At 51.8% G+C, this 15,853-nt stretch overlaps 1 protein-coding gene across 5 annotated transcripts in view; it reads right to left on the minus strand.

Moving 5' to 3' along the window:
* Positions 1-15,853, minus strand: part of ttll9 (tubulin tyrosine ligase-like family, member 9) — a 104,488-nt gene that overhangs the window by 83,988 nt on the left and 4,647 nt on the right. For all 5 annotated transcript variants that reach the window (XM_068048025.1, XM_068048024.1, XM_068048021.1 and 2 more), the window contains exon 2: positions 8,756-8,797. In XM_068048025.1, coding sequence (XP_067904126.1) covers positions 8,756-8,797 — 42 coding nt within the window. The remainder of the gene's footprint in view (positions 1-8,755; positions 8,798-15,853) is intronic.

A 15,853-nucleotide genomic window follows, 5' to 3' on the forward strand; every position in this document is an offset into this window, starting at 1 on the left:
TTAACCTCCTCAATAACCAGAGTGTACAGTTAACCTCCCCCAGTAACCAGAGTGTACAGTTAACCTCCTCAATAACCAGAGAGTACAGTTAACCTCCTCAATAACCAGAGTGTACATTTACCTCCTCAATAACCAGAGAGTACAGTTAACCTCCTCAATAACCAGAGTGTACAGTTAACCTCCCCCAGTAACCAGAGTGTACAGTTAACCTCCTCAATAACCAGAGAGTACAGTTAACCTCCCCAATAACCAGAGTGTACAGTTAACCTCCTCAATAACCAGAGTGTACAGTTAACCTCCCCCAGTAACCAGAGTGTACAGTTAACCTCCTCAATAACCAGAGAGTACAGTTAACCTCCTCAATAACCAGAGAGTACAGTTAACCTCCTCAATAACCAGAGTGTACAGTTAATGCCCAAAACCAGAGTGTACAGTTAACCTCCTCAATAACCAGAGATTACAGTTAACCTCCTCAATAACCAGAGATTACAGTTAACCTCCCCAATCACCAGAGTGTACAGTTAACCTCCTCAATAACCAGAGTGTACAGTTAACCTCCCCCAGTAACCAGAGTGTACAGTTAACCTCCTCAATAACCAGAGTGTACAGTTAACCTCCCCCAGTAACCAGAGTGTACAGTTAACCTCCCCCAGTAACCAGAGTGTACAGTTAACCTCCCCAGTAACCAGAGTGTACAGTTAACCTCCCCCAGTAACCAGAGTGTACAGTTAACCTCCCCAATAACCAGAGTGCACAGTTAACCTCCCCAGTAGAGTGTACAGTTAACCTCCCCAGTAACCAGAGTGTACAGTTAACCTCCCCCAGTAACCAGAGTGTACAGTTAACCTCCCCAGTAACCAGAGTGTACAGTTAACCTCCCCAATAACCAGAGTGCACAGTTAACCTCCCCAGTAGAGTGTACAGTTAACCTCCCCAATAACCAGAGTGTACAGTTAACCTCCCCAGTAGAGTGTACAGTTAACCTCCCCAATCACCAGAGTGTACAGTTAACCTCCCCCAGTAACCAGAGTGTACAGTTAACCTCCCCAATAACCAGAGTGTACAGTTAATCTCCCCAGTAACCAGAGTGTACAGTTAACCTGCCCAGTAGAGTGTACAGTTAACCTCCCCCAGTAACCAGAGTGTACAGTTAACCTCCCCAATAACCAGAGTGTACAGTTAATCTCCCCAGTAACCAGAGTGTACAGTTAACCTGCCCAGTAGAGTGTACAGTTAACCTCCCCAATAACCACAGTGTACAGTTAACCTCCCCCAGTAACCAGAGTGTACTGTTAACCTCCCCAATCACCAGAGTGTACAGTTAATCTCCCCCAGTAACCAGAGTGCACAGTTAACCTCCCCAATAACCAGTGTACAGTTAACCTCCCCTAGTAACCAGAGTGTACAGTTAACCTCCCCCAGTAGAGTGGACAGTTAACCTCCCCCAGTAACCAGAGTGTACAGTTAACCTCCCCCAGTAGAGTGTACAGTTAACTTGCGCAGTCACCTGAGTGTACAGTTAACCTCCCCCTGTAGAGTGTACAGTTAACCTCCCCAATCGCCAGAGTGTACAGTTAACCTCCCCCAGTAACCAGAGTGTACAGTTAACTTCCGCAGTCACCTGAGTGTACAGTTAACCTCCCCCTGTAGAGTGTACAGTTAACCTCCCCAATCGCCAGAGTGTACAGTTAACCTCCCCCAGTAACCAGAGTGTACAGTTAACTTCCCCAGTCACCAGAGTGTACAGTTAACCTCCCCCAGCAGAGTGTACAGTTAACCTCCCCCAGTCACCAGAGTGTACAGTTAACTTCCCCAGTCACCAGAGTGTACAGTTAACCTCCCCCAGTAACCAGAGTGTACAGTTAACTTCCCCAGTCACCAGAGTGTACAGTTAACCTCCCCCAGCAGAGTGTACAGTTAACCTCCCCCAGTCACCAGAGTGTACAGTTAACCTCCCCCAGTCACCAGAGTGTACAGTTAACCTCCCCCAGCAGAGTGTACAGTTAACCTCCCCCAGTCACCAGAGTGTACAGTTAACCTCCCCAATCACCAGAGTGTACAGTTAACCTCCTCAATAACCAGAGTGTACAGTTAACCTCCCCAATCACCAGAGTGTACAGTTAACCTCCTCAATAACCAGAGTGTACAGTTAACCTCCCCCAGTAACCAGAGTGTACAGTTAACCTCCTCAATAACCAGAGAGTACAGTTAACCTCCTCAATAACCAGAATGTACAGTTAACCTCCTCAATAACCAGAGTGTACAGTTAACCTCCCCAATCACCAGAGTGTACAGTTAACCTCCACAATAACCAGAGTGTACAGTTAACCTCCCCCAGTAACCAGAGTGTACAGTTAACCTCCCCAATAACCAGAGTGTACAGTTAACCTCCCCAATAACCAGAGTGTACAGTTAACCTCCCCAATAACCAGAGTGTACAGTTAACCTCCCCAGTAACCAGAGTGCACAGTTAACCTCCCCCAGTAACCAGAGTGTACAGTTAACCTCCCCAGTAGAGTGTACAGTTAACCTCCCCAATCACCAGAGTGTACAGTTAACCTCCCCAGTAACCAGAGTGCACAGTTAACCTCCCCCAGTAACCAGAGTGTACAGTTAACCTCCCCAGTAGAGTGTACAGTTAACCTCCCCAATCACCAGAGTGTACAGTTAACCTCCCCCAGTAACCAGAGTGCACAGATAACCTCCCCAGTAGAGTGTACAGTTAACCTCCCCAATCACCAGAGTGTACAGTTAACCTCCCCAGTAACCAGAGTGCACAGTTAACCTCCCCCAGTAACCAGAGTGTACAGTTAACCTCCCCAGTAGAGTGTACAGTTAACCTCCCCAATCACCAGAGTGTACAGTTAACCTCCCCCAGTAACCAGAGTGCACAGTTAACCTCCCCCAGTAACCAGAGTGCACAGTTAACCTCCCCAGTAGAGTGTACAGTTAACCTCCCCAATAACCACAGTGTACAGTTAACCTCCCCCAGTAACCAGAGTGTACAGTTAACCTCCCCAATCACCAGAGTGTACAGTTAACCTCCCCAATCACCAGAGTGTACAGTTAACCTCCCCCAGTAACCAGAGTGTACAGTTAACCTCCCCAGTAACCAGAGTGTACAGTTAACCTGCCCAGTAGAGTGTACAGTTAACCTCCCCAATAAACAGAGTGTACAGTTAACCTCCCCCAAAAGAGTGTACAGTTAACCTCCCCAATAACCACAGTGTACAGTTAACCTCCCCCAGTAACCAGAGTGTACAGTTAACCTCCCCAATCACCAGAGTGTACAGTTAATCTCCCCCAGTAACCAGAGTGCACAGTTAACCTCCCCAATAACCAGTGCACAGTTAACCTCCCCGAGTAACCAGAGTGTACAGTTAACCTCCCCAATTACCAGAGTGTACAGTTAACCTCCCCCAGTAACCAGAGTGTACAGTTAACCTCCCCAATCACCAGAGTGTACAGTTAACCTCCCCCAGTAACCAGAGTGTACAGTTAACCTCCCCAATAACCAGAGTGTACAGTTAACCTCCCCCAGTAGAGTGGACAGTTAACCTCCCCCAGTAACCAGAGTGTGCAGTTAACCTCCCCCAGTAGAGTGTAAAGTTAACTTCCGCAGTCACCTGAGTGTACAGTTAACCTCCCCCTGTAGAGTGTACAGTTAACCTCCCCAATCGCCAGAGTGTACAGTTAACCTCCCCCAGTAACCAGAGTGTACAGTTAACCTCCCCCAGTCACCAGAGTGTACAGTTAACCTCCTCAATAACCAGAGCGTACAGATAACCTCCCCCAGTAGAGTGTACAGTTAACCTCCTCAATAACCAGAGCGTACAGTTAACCTCCCCCAGTCACCAGAGTGTACAGTTAACCTCCCCCAGTAGAGTGTACAGTTAACCTCCTCAATAACCAGAGTGTACAGTTAACCTCCCCAATCACCAGAGTGTACAGTTAACCCCCCCCAGTAACCAGAGTGTACAGTTAATCCCCCCAGTAACCAGTGTACAGTTAACCTGCCCAGTAGAGTGTACAGTTAACCTCCCCAGTAACCAGAGTGTACAGTTAATCTCCCCCAGTAACCAGAGTGCACAGTTAACCTCCCCAATAACCAGTGTACAGTTAACCTCCCCTAGTAACCAGAGTGTACAGTTAACCTCCCCAATCACCAGAGTGTACAGTTAACCTCCCCCAGTAACCAGAGTGTACAGTTAATCCCCCCAGTAACCAGTGTACAGTTAACCTGCCCAGTAGAGTGTACAGTTAACCTCCCCAATCACCAGAGTGTACAGTTAACCTCCCCCAGTAACCAGAGTGTACAGTTAACCTCCCCAATCACCAGAGTGTACAGTTAACCTCCCCCAGTAACCAGAGTGTACAGTTAACCTCCCCAATCACCAGAGTGTACAGTTAACCTCCCCCAGTAACCAGAGTGTACAGTTAACCTCCCCAATCACCAGAGTGTACAGTTAACCTCCCCCAGTAACCAGAGTGTACAGTTAACCTCCCCAATAACCAGAGTGTACAGTTAACCTCCCCCAGCAACCAGAGTGTACAGTTAACCTCCCCCAGTAACCAGAGTGTACAGTTAACCTCCCCAATAACCAGAGTGTACAGTTAACCTCCCCAGTAACCAGAGTGTACAGTTAACCTCCCCCAGTAGAGTGGACAGTTAACCTCCCCCAGTAACCAGAGTGTAGTTAACCTCCCCCAGTAGAGTGTACAGTTAACCTCCCCCAGCAACCAGAGTGTACAGTTAACCTCCCCCAGTAACCAGAGTGTACAGTTAACCTCCCCAATAACCAGAGTGTACAGTTAACCTCCCCAGTAACCAGAGTGTACAGTTAACCTTCCCCAGTAGAGTGTACAGTTAACCTCCCCAATAGCCAGAGTGTACAGTTAACTTCCCCAGTCACCAGAGTGTACAGTTAACCTCCCCCAGCAGAGTGTACAGTTAACCTCCCCCAGTAGAGTGTACAGTTAACCTCCCCAATAGCCAGAGTGTACAGTTAACTTCCCCAGTCACCAGAGTGTACAGTTAACCTCCCCCAGCAGAGTGTACAGTTAACCTCCCCCAGTAACCAGAGTGTACAGTTAACTTCCCCAGTCACCAGAGTGTACAGTTAACTTCCCCAGTCACCAGAGTGTACAGTTAACCTCCCCAATAACCAGAGCGTACAGATAACCTCCCCAATCACCAGAGTGTACAGTTAACCTCCTCAATAACCAGAGTGTACAGTTAATGCCCAAAACCAGAGTGTACAGTTAACCTCCCCAATAACCAGAGCGTACAGATAACCTCCCCAATCACCAGAGTGTACAGTTAACCTCCTCAATAACCAGAGTGTACAGTTAATGCCCAAAACCAGAGTGTACAGTTAACCTCCTCAATAACCAGTGTACAGTTAACCTCCCCAATCACCAGAGTGTACAGTTAACCTCCTCAATAACCAGAGTGTACAGTTAACCTCCCCCAGTAACCAGAGTGTACAGTTAACCTCCCCAATCACCAGAGTGTACAGTTAACCTCCTCAATAACCAGAGTGCACAGTTAACCTCCTCAATAACCAGTGTACAGTTAACCTCCCCAATCACCAGAGTGTACAGTTAACCTCCTCAATAACCAGAGATTACAGTTAACCTCCTCAATAACCAGTGTACAGTTAACCTCCCCAATCACCAGAGTGTACAGTTAACCTCCCCAGTAACCAGAGTGTACAGTTAACCTCCCCCAGTAACCAGAGTGTACAGTTAACCTCCCCAATCACCAGAGTGTACAGTTAACCTCCTCAATAACCAGAGTGCACAGTTAACCTCCCCAATCACCAGAGTGTACAGTTAACCTACCCCAGTAACCAGAGTGTACAGTTAACCTCCCCAATCACCAGAGTGCACAGTTAACCTCCCCCAGTAACCAGAGTGCACAGTTAACCTCCCCCAGTAACCAGAGTGCACAGTTAACCTCCCCAATCACCAGAGTGTACAGTTAACCTCCCCCAGTAACCAGAGTGCACAGTTAACCTACCCCAGTAACCAGAGTGTCCAGTTAACCTCCCCCGTAACCAGAGTGCACAGTTAACCTCCCCCAGTAACCAGAGTGTACAGTTAACCTCCCCCAGTAACCAGAGTGTACAGTTAACCTACCCCAGTAACCAGAGTGTACAGTTAACCTCCCCAATCACCAGAGTGTACAGTTAACCTCCCCCAGTAACCAGAGTGTACAGTTAACCTACCCCAGTAACCAGAGTGTGCAGTTAACCTCCCCCAGTAACCAGAGTGCAGAGTTAACCTCCCCAATCACCAGAGTGTACAGTTAACCTCCCCCAGTAACCAGAGTGCACAGTTAACCTCCCCCGTAACCAGAGTGCACAGTTAACCTCCCCAATAACCAGAGAGTACAGTTAACCTCCCCCAGTAGAGTGTAGTCAACCTCCCCCAGTAACCAGAGTGTACAGTTAACCTCCCCAATAACCAGAGAGTACAGTTAACCTCCCCCAGTAACCAGAGTGTACAGTTAACCTCCCCCAGTAACCAGAATGTCCAGTTAACCTCCCCAATCACCAGAGTGTACAGTTCACCTCCCCCAGTAACCAGAGTGCACAGTTAACCTCCCCCAGTAACCAGAGTGCACAGTTAACCTCCCCAATCACCAGAATGTACAGTTAACCTCCCCAATAACCAGCCGAAAAAGAGTTATCCAGGCTAAACCTACTTTCCAGCTCTTGGTCTGTAGTCCTGTAGATTATGACATCTCAAATGAAACATAGAAAAGTTACTGAAGAGACTGAGATCATTCAGCCCATCATGTCTGTGCTGGCTGAAAAACTAGCTGCCCAATCTAATCCCACTTTCCAGCACCTGGTCCGTAGCCTTGCAGGTTACAGCGTTTAAGGTGCAGGTCCAGGTATCTTTTAAATGAGTTGAGGGTTTCTGCCTTCACCACCGATTCAGGTAGTGAATTTCTGACACCCACCACCCTCTGGGTGAGAAAGCTTTTCCTCATGTCCCCTCTAATCCTTCTGCCAATCACCTTAAATCTGTGCCCCCGGTAATTGACCTCTCCTCTAGGGGAAACAGGTCCTTCCTGTCTACTCTATCTAGGCCCCTCATAAATTTGTACACCTCAATTAAGTTATCCCTCAACCTCCTCTGTTCTAAGGAAAACAACCCTAGCCGATCCAATCTTTCCTCGTAGCTGCAATTTTCAAGCCCTGGCAACATTCTTGCAAATCTCCTCTGTACTCTCTCCAGAGTAATAATGTCCTTCCTGTTATATGGTGACCATAACTGTATGTAATACTCCAGCTGTGGCCTAACCAGTGTTTTATACAGTTCCAGCATCACATCCCTGCTTTTGTATTCTCCTATCGGCCAATAAAGGAAAGCATTCATTTGCCTTCTTCACTTAATCTACCTGTCCTGGCACCTTCAGGGACCTGTGGACATGCACTCCAAGATCTCTCACTTCCTCTACCCCTCTCAGTATCCTCCTGTTTACTGTGTATCCCCTTGCTTTGTTTCTTCTCCCCAAATGCATTACCTCACACTTCTCTGGATTGAATTCCATTTGCCACTTTTCCACCCACTCAACCAAACCATTGATATCATTCTGGAGTCCACAGCTATCCTCTTCACTATCAACTACGCGGCCAGTTTTTGTGTCATCAGCAAATTTTGCAATCATGCCTTCCACATTTAAGTCCAAATCATTAATATATACCACAAACAGCAAGGAACCCAACACTGAGCCATGTGGAATGCCACTGGAAACAGTCACAAAAACATCAACCATTTTCCTTCGTTTGCTGTCACTGAGCCAATTTTGGATCAGACTTGTCATAGGCTTTTACTTTTCTGACCGGTCTGCTGTGTGGGATGTTGTCAAATGCCTTACGAAAATCCATGGAGACAACATCCACTGCACTACCCTCATCAATCCTCCTTGTTAATTCCTCAAAAAATTAAGTTAAGTTAGTAAGACACGATCTTTCCTTAACAAATCCATGCTGACTATCCTGATTAATTTGTGCTTTTCTAACTGACAGTTTATTCTATCTCTCAGAATTGATTCGAATAATTTGCCCACCACTGAGGTTGGACTGACTGGCCTATAATTATTTGTTCTATCCCTCGCACCCTTTTTAAACAATGGTACAATGTTGCAGACCTCCAATCCTTTGGTATCTCACCTGCATCTAGTGAGGATTTGAAGATGATCCTCAGCGCATCAGCTAGTTCCTCCCTGGATTCCTTTAACAGCCTGGGATACAATCCATCTGGCCGTGGTGACTTATCCCCTTTCAAGGATGTCAGACCCGCTAATACCTCCTCTCTCATAATGTGAATATTCAAGTGTTTTTCTAAAAGCGATGAGGGTTGCTGCCTCTATCACCCACTCAGGCAGTGAGTTCCAGATGCCCACCAGCAGAACGAGAGAGGGAGGGAGTGGTAAATGAAGGACATGGAAAGAGAAAGAGTGAGAAAGAGAGAAACAGGCTCTGTGAAGACAGCAAGGACAGATGCCTCAGTTTATCTAGTGACCATTCAGTCTCTACACATTATTGTCAATGGCTCAGAGATTCGGCTCTCAAAGCCTGCTACATTCGCACAAGGTAACAGAGCCGGTAGGCTGTAGCACCTTATAAAATATCACATTTTTATTCAGATTTCCAGCAGCTGTAGTATTTTGCTTTTATTACAATATCACAGGTGACCGTCAACAGCACAAACAGAACTCACTGCCAACAAACCAACTCACTTTTGCCTCAGAATACCTGTTGGTCCCTTTGTTCCCAACAACCTATGAATAAAAAAAAAAATCAGTCAATGGCTTTTCACTGTAAACGGAAGAAAGGGAGGGAAAGCAGGAGTGGGGACAAATGAGGGGAGAAATGGAAGCAAGGAGAGGAAAGGATGGTAAGGGAGGGTGGGAAGGGAGTGGGAGAGCTAAAAGAGAGATGGAAAGGGGAGGCAGAGAGGGGAAAGGGGGAAATGGTGAAGGGGATCAGAGGAAGGGGCAGGAGGGGACAGGAACAGTGAGGAAGGGATGGAAGGAAAGGGGAAGGAAAGGGGTAGGGGAGGGAAGATTAGAGGGGGAGGGTGACAAGGAGTGAGGGAGAGGGGTAGGGAAAGGACAGGTTATGAGAGGGAAAGGAGAGGTCAGAGAGGAGAGGTAGGGGGGGGGAGAGGGTGATTGGGGGGGGGAAAGAGGGTGATTGGGGGGGGGAAAGAGGGTGATTGGGGGGGGGAAAGAGGGTGATTGGGGGGGGAAAGAGGGTGATTGGGGGGGGGGAAAGAGGGTGATTGGGGGGGGGAAAGAGGGTGATTGGGGGGGGGAAAGAGGGTGATTGGGGGGGGGAAAGAGGGTGATTGGGGGGGGGAAAGAGGGTGATTGGGGGGGGGGAAAGAGGGTGAGGGGGGGGGAAAGAGGGTGAGGGGGGGGGAAAGAGGGTGAGGGGGGGGGGAAAGAGGGTGAGGGGGGGGGGAAAGAGGGTGAGGGGGGGGAAAGAGGGTGAGGGGGGGGGGAAAGAGGGTGAGGGGGGGGGGGAAAGAGGGTGAGGGGGGGGGAAAGAGGGTGAGGGGGGGGGAAAGAGGGTGAGGGGGGGGAAGGGTGAAAGAGGGTGAGGGGGGGGGGAAAGAGGGTGAGGGGGGGGGGGAAAGAGGGTGAGGGGGGGGAAAGAGGGTGAGGGGGGGGAAAGAGGGTGAGGGGGGGGAAAGAGGGTGAGGGGGGGGAAAGAGGGTGAGGGGGGGGAAAGAGGGTGAGGGGGGGGGAAAGAGGGTGAGGGGGGGAAAGAGGGTGAGGGGGGGAAAGAGGGTGAGGGGGGGAAAGAGGGTGAGGGGGGGGAAAGAGGGTGAGGGGGGGGAAAGAGGGTGAGGGGGGGGAAAGAGGGTGAGGGGGGGGAAAGAGGGTGAGGGGGGGGAAAGAGGGTGAGGGGGGGAAAGAGGGTGAGGGGGGGAAAGAGGGGTGAGGGGGGGAAAGAGGGTGAGGGGGGAAAGAGGGTGAGGGGGGGAAGAGGGGAGAGGTGGGAAAAGGGGAGAGGTGGGAAAAGGGGAGAGGTGGGAAAAGGGGAGAGGTGGGAAAAGGGGAGAGGTGGGAAAAGGGGAGAGGTGGGAAAAGGGGAGAGGTGGGAAAAGGGGAGAGGTGGGAAAAGGGGAGAGGTGGGAAAAGGGGAGAGGTGGGAAAAGGGGAGAGGTGGGAAAAGGGGAGAGGTGGGAAAAGGGGAGAGGTGGTAGGTGGGAAAGGGGAGAGGTGGGAAAAGGGGAGAGGTGGGAAAAGGGGAGAGGTGGGAAAGGGGAGAGGTGGGAAAAGGGGAGAGGTGGGAAAAGGGGAGAGGTGGGAAAAGGGGAGAGGTGGGAAAAGGGGAGAGGTGGGAAAAGGGGAGAGGTGGGAAGGGGGGAAAAGGGGAGAGGTGGGAGGGGGGGGAAAAGGGGAGAGGTGGGAGGGGGGAAAAGGGGAGAGGTGGGAGGGGGGGAAAAGGGGAGAGGTGGGAGGGGGGGAAAAGGGGAGAGGTGGGAGGGGGGGAAAAGGGGAGAGGTGGGAGGGGGGGAAAAGGGGAGAGGTGGGAGGGGGGGAAAAGGGGAGAGGTGGGAGGGGGGGAAAAGGGGAGAGGTGGGAGGGGGGAAAAGGGGAGAGGTGGGAGGGGGGGAAAAGGGGAGAGGTGGGAGGGGGGGAAAAGGGGAGAGGTGGGAGGGGGGGAAAAGGGGAGAGGTGGGAGGGGGGGAAAAGGGGAGAGGTGGGAGGGGGGGAAAAGGGGAGAGGTGGGAGGGGGGGAAAAGGGGAGAGGTGGAGGGGGGGAAAAGGGGAGAGGTGGGAGGGGGGGAAAAGGGGAGAGGTGGGAGGGGGGGAAAAGGGGAGAGGTGGGAGGGGGGGGAAAAGGGAGAGGTGGAGGGGGGAAAAGGGGAGAGGTGGGAGGGGGGAAAAGGGGAGAGGTGGGAGGGGGGGGAAAAGGGGAGAGGTGGGAGGGGGGGAAAAGGGGAGAGGTGGGAGGGGGGGAAAAGGGAGAGGTGGGAGGGGGGGAAAAGGGGAGAGGTGGAGGGGGGAGAGGTGGGAGGGGGGGAGAGGTGGGAGGGGGGGAAAAGGGGAGAGGTGGGAGGGGGGGAAAAGGGGAGAGGTGGGAGGGGGGGAAAAGGGGAGAGGTGGGAGGGGGGGAAAGGGGAGAGGTGGGAGGGGGGGAAAAGGGGAGAGGTGGGAGGGGGGGGAAAGGGGAGAGGTGGGAGGGGGGGGAAAGGGGAGAGGTGGGAGAGGGGGGGAAAGGGGAGAGGTGGAGGGGGGGGAAAGGGGAGAGGTGGGAGGGGGGGAAAGGGGAGAGGTGGGGGGGGGAAAGGGAGAGGTGGGAGGGGGGAAAAGGGGAGAGGTGGGAGGGGGGAAAAGGGGAGAGGTGGGAGGGGGGGGAAAGGGGAGAGGTGGGAGGGGGGGAAAAGGGGAGAGGTGGGAGGGGGGAAAGGGGAGAGGTGGGAGGGGGGGGGAAAGGGGAGAGGTGGGAGGGGGGGGAAAGGGGAGAGGTGGGAGGGGGGGGGAAGGGGAGAGGTGGGAGGGGGGGGGAAAGGGGAGAGGTGGAGGGGGGGGAAAGGGGAGAGGTGGGAGGGGGGGGAAAGGGGAGAGGTGGGAGGGGGGGGAAAGGGGGGAGGTGGGGGGGGGAAAGGGGAGAGGTGGGAGGGGGGGAAAGGGGAGAGGTGGGAGGGGGGAAAAGGGGAGAGGTGGGAGGGGGGGGAAAGGGGAGAGGTGGGAGGGGGGGAAAAGGGGAGAGGTGGGAGGGGGGAAAGGGGAGAGGTGAGAGGTGGGAGGGGGGGGGAAAGGGGAGAGGTGGGAGGGGGGGGGAAAGGGGAGAGGTGGGAGGGGGGGAAAGGGGAGAGGTGGGAGGGGGGGGAAAGGGGAGAGGTGGGAGGGGGGGGGGGAAGGGGGGAGGGGGGGGGAAGGGGAGAGGTGGGAGGGGGGGAAAGGGGAGAGGTGGGAGGGGGGGAAAGGGGAGAGGTGGGAGGGGGGGAAAGGGGAGAGGTGGGAGGGGGGAAAGGGGAGAGGTGGGAGGGGGGAAAGGGGAGAGGTGGGAGGGGGGAAAGGGGAGAGGTGGGAGGGGGGAAAAGGGGAGAGGTGGGAGGGGGGAAAAGCGGAGAGGTGGGAAGGGGGGAAAAGGGGAGAGGTGGGAGGGGGGGAAAGGGGAGAGGTGGGAGGGGGGGAAAAGGGAGAGGTGGGAGGGGGGGAAAAGGGGAGAGGTGGGGAAAGGGGAGAGGTGGGAGGTGGGGAAAAGGGGAGAGGTGGGAGGGGGGAAAAGGGGAGAGGTGGGAGGGGGGAAAAGGGGAGAGGTGGGAGGGGGGGAAAGGGGAGAGGTGGAGGGGGGGAAAGGGGAGAGGTGGGAGGGGGGAAAAGGGGAGAGGTGGGAGGGGGGGAAAGGGGAGAGGTGGGAGGGGGGAAGGGGAGAGGTGGAGGGGGGGAAGGGGAGAGGTGGGAGGGGGGGGAAGGGGAGAGGTGGGAGGGGGGGGAAAGGGGAGAGGTGGGAGGGGGGGGAAAGGGGAGAGGTGGGAGGGGGGAAAAGGGGAGAGGTGGGAGGGGGGGAAAAGGGGAGAGGTGGGAGGGGGGAAAAGGGGAGAGGTGGGAGGGGGGGAAAGGGGAGAGGTGGGAGGGGGGGAAAAGGGGAGAGGTGGGAGGGGGGAAAAGGGGAGAGGTGGGTGGGGGGAAAAGCGGAGAGGTGGGAGAGGGGAAAAGCGGAGAGGTGGGAGGGGGGAAAAGCGGAGAGGTGGGAGGGGGGAAAAGCGGAGAGGTGGGGGAGGGGGGAAAAGCGGAGAGGTGGAAGAGGGGAAAAGGGGAGAGGTGGGAGGGGGATTGGGGGACGGGATGGAGGAGGCAGAGGAGGAGGGTGGGGAGAGGGTGTGGGGAGGATGGTGGGGAATGGGGAGGGGATGAATGAGAGGCGATCTAATTGAGATATACAAGATTCTGAAAGGGCTCGATAGGGTAGAAGCTGAGAGATTGTTTCCACTGGTCGGGAATCTAGAACACAGGGGTGGTGGTGCATCGGTAATGTCACTGGACTAGTAATTCAGATGCTTAGGCTAATGCTCTGGGTTCCTGGGTTTGACTCTTAAAAACCCTCTGATGTGGCCTAGCATGCCACTTGGCTGTCATGGGCAATTAAGGAAGGCCAACAAATGCTGGATTTGCCAGTGACATCCACATCCCACGAAAGAATTTAAAAAAAAGTCTCAGGATAAGAGACCAGTCATTCAGGACTAAGATGAGGAGAAATTACTACACACAAAGGGTGGTGAATCTTTGGAATTCTCTACCCCAGAGCGTTGTGGATGCTCTATCTTTGAATACATTTAAGGTTGGGATAGATAGATTTTTGATCGCGCAGGGAATCAAGGGATATGGGGAGTGGGCAGGAAAGTGGAATTACAGCCCATGATCAGCCATGATCATATTGAATGGCAGAGCAGGCTCGCTGGGCCATATGGTCTACTTCTGCTCCTATTTCTTGCGTGTAATATTTCAGAATTTGGTGATGACACAGAATGTGGTGGGAATGTAAGTTGTGATGAGGATACAAGGATGCTTCAAGGGACTTGGACAAGAACACGGCAGATGGAATATAATGTGAATAAGTGTGAAGCTATCCACTTTGGTAGAAAAAAAAACAGAAAGACAGAGCATATCTTAAATGTCGAGTTGATGATCCATCTCGGCCTCCTCCTGAAGTCCCCAGCATTACAGATGCCAGACTTCAGCCAATTCGATTCACTCCACGTGATATTAAGAAACGCCTGAAGGCACTGGATACTGCCAAGGCTATGGACCCTGACAATATTCTGGCAAGAGTACTGAAGACCTGTGCTCCAGAACTTGCCGCGCCCCTAGCCAAGCTGTTCCAGTACAGCTACAACACTGGCATCTACCCGGCATTGTGGAAAATTGCCCTGGTATATCCTGTACACAAAAAGCAGGACAAATCGGGCGGCACAGTGCCGCAGTGGTTAGCACCACAGCCTCACAGCTCCAGCGACCCGGGTTCAATTCTGGGTACTGCCTGTGTGGAGTTTGCAAGTTTTCCCTGTGACCGCGTGGGTTTTCGCCGGGTGCTCAGGTTTCCTCCCACAGCCAAAAAGTTGCAGGTTGATAGGTAAATTGGCCATTATAAATTGCCCCTAGTGTAGGTAGGTGGTAGGGGAATTGAGGGAAGGTGCGGATGTGGTAGGAATATGGGATTAATATAGCATTAGTATAAATGGGTGGTTGATGGTTGGCACAGACTTGGTGGGCCGAAGGGCCTGTTTCAGTGCTGTATCTCCAAATAAAAAATAAAAAAATCCAACCCAGCCAATTACCGCCACATCAGTCTCCTCTCAATCATCAGTAAAATGATGGAAAGTGTTATCAACAGTGCTATCAACTGGCACTGGCTCAGCAATAACCTGCTCAGTTTGGGTTCCGCCAGGGCCACTCAGCACTGACCTCATTACAGCCTTGGTTCAAACATGGACAAAAAAGCTGAACTCAAGAGGTGAGGTGAGAGCGACTGCCCTTGACATCAAGGCAGCATTTGACAGAGTATGGCTCGTTCAAAGTCAATGGGTGTCGAGGCTTTTGACAACACCCATTCCAGGTAATTGAATCAGAGCGCACCCCTATTGTTCTAGCTAGACTGAGTAATTACCTCTGTCTCTCAGCCAGTTTCTGACTTCTCATGTGCAAGTTGTGCGTGATCATCTTTAGCTGTTGTCAGGCAACCGCCCCCGCCCCCCCTCCTACTTGTCAAGACTGAGGCACACATGATTTTGCCACATGAACATTAAAACTTAAACTTGCAAGCTCCTGACTGGAATTACATTTGCATAGTAGTAGCAGTGTTGGAACAAAAAGGACCCAGTCGTTGCTTCCCCAATACACAGAAGAAGTGATCAGACCAGTTTCAGTCACATGATTAGCTGGCTGTTGTGATTTGAACTTCCAACAAAAGATTCAAACTCGGAAAGCTCCTGGCTCCTGGTTTGAGAAGACCTCTCCTCTCCTGCCTGCTCATCTCTCAGGAAACTGAAACCATTGAAGACAATTAAACTCAGAGACATACAAATTTCCTACGTGAAAAAGGTTTACGAAGAATACTGGGCCCCAACAAAATGCAAGACCATATCTTCAAACAAGGACTGCAGCGAGCTTGAGAAACAGTAACAAGATATTGCCTCAAACTGTTCTATTTATCTTTTCTTCTGCTTTTTTCTGTCCCTATTTGCATGTGTGTATCACGTGGGCATGCTAGCATACGTATAGCCACAGGCGTTAACCATATTAGAGTTTAAGTTTAAGGTTTAATAAATTTCATCTTTCTTGAAACCAAAGAAAGCCTGTTTGTGCTAATTTTTTTGCCTTATAATTGGAAAGTTGTGAACAAGGATTCACAAAGGGGGAGCTCAAAACACAGTGTGTTTAAAATTAAACCCTGTTACAATAAGACCAGGTTTTATTTTTTATTCATTCATGGGATGTGGGTGTCACTGGCCAGGCCAGCGTTTATTGGCCGTCTCTAATTCCCCTGGAGAAGGTGGTGGTGAGCTGCCTTTTTGAATCGCTGCAGTCCATTTGGGGTAGGTATACCCACAGTGCAGTTAAGAAGGGAGTTCCAGGATTTTGACCCAGCGACAGTGAAGGAACAGTGATATAGTTCCAAGTCAGGATGGTGTGTGACTTGGAGGGGAACTTGCAGGTGGTGGTGTTCCCATGCATTTGCTGCCCTTGTCCTTCTAGTTGGCAGAGGTCACGGGTTTGGAAGGTGCTGTCTAAGGAGCCTTGGTGCATTGCTGCAGTGCATCTTGTAGATGGTACACACTGCTGCTACTGTGGTGGAGGGAGTGAAGGTTTGTAGGT

This window comes from Heterodontus francisci, chromosome 16 (assembly GCF_036365525.1).
Source record: "Heterodontus francisci isolate sHetFra1 chromosome 16, sHetFra1.hap1, whole genome shotgun sequence".
Classification (NCBI taxonomy): domain Eukaryota; kingdom Metazoa; phylum Chordata; class Chondrichthyes; order Heterodontiformes; family Heterodontidae; genus Heterodontus; species Heterodontus francisci.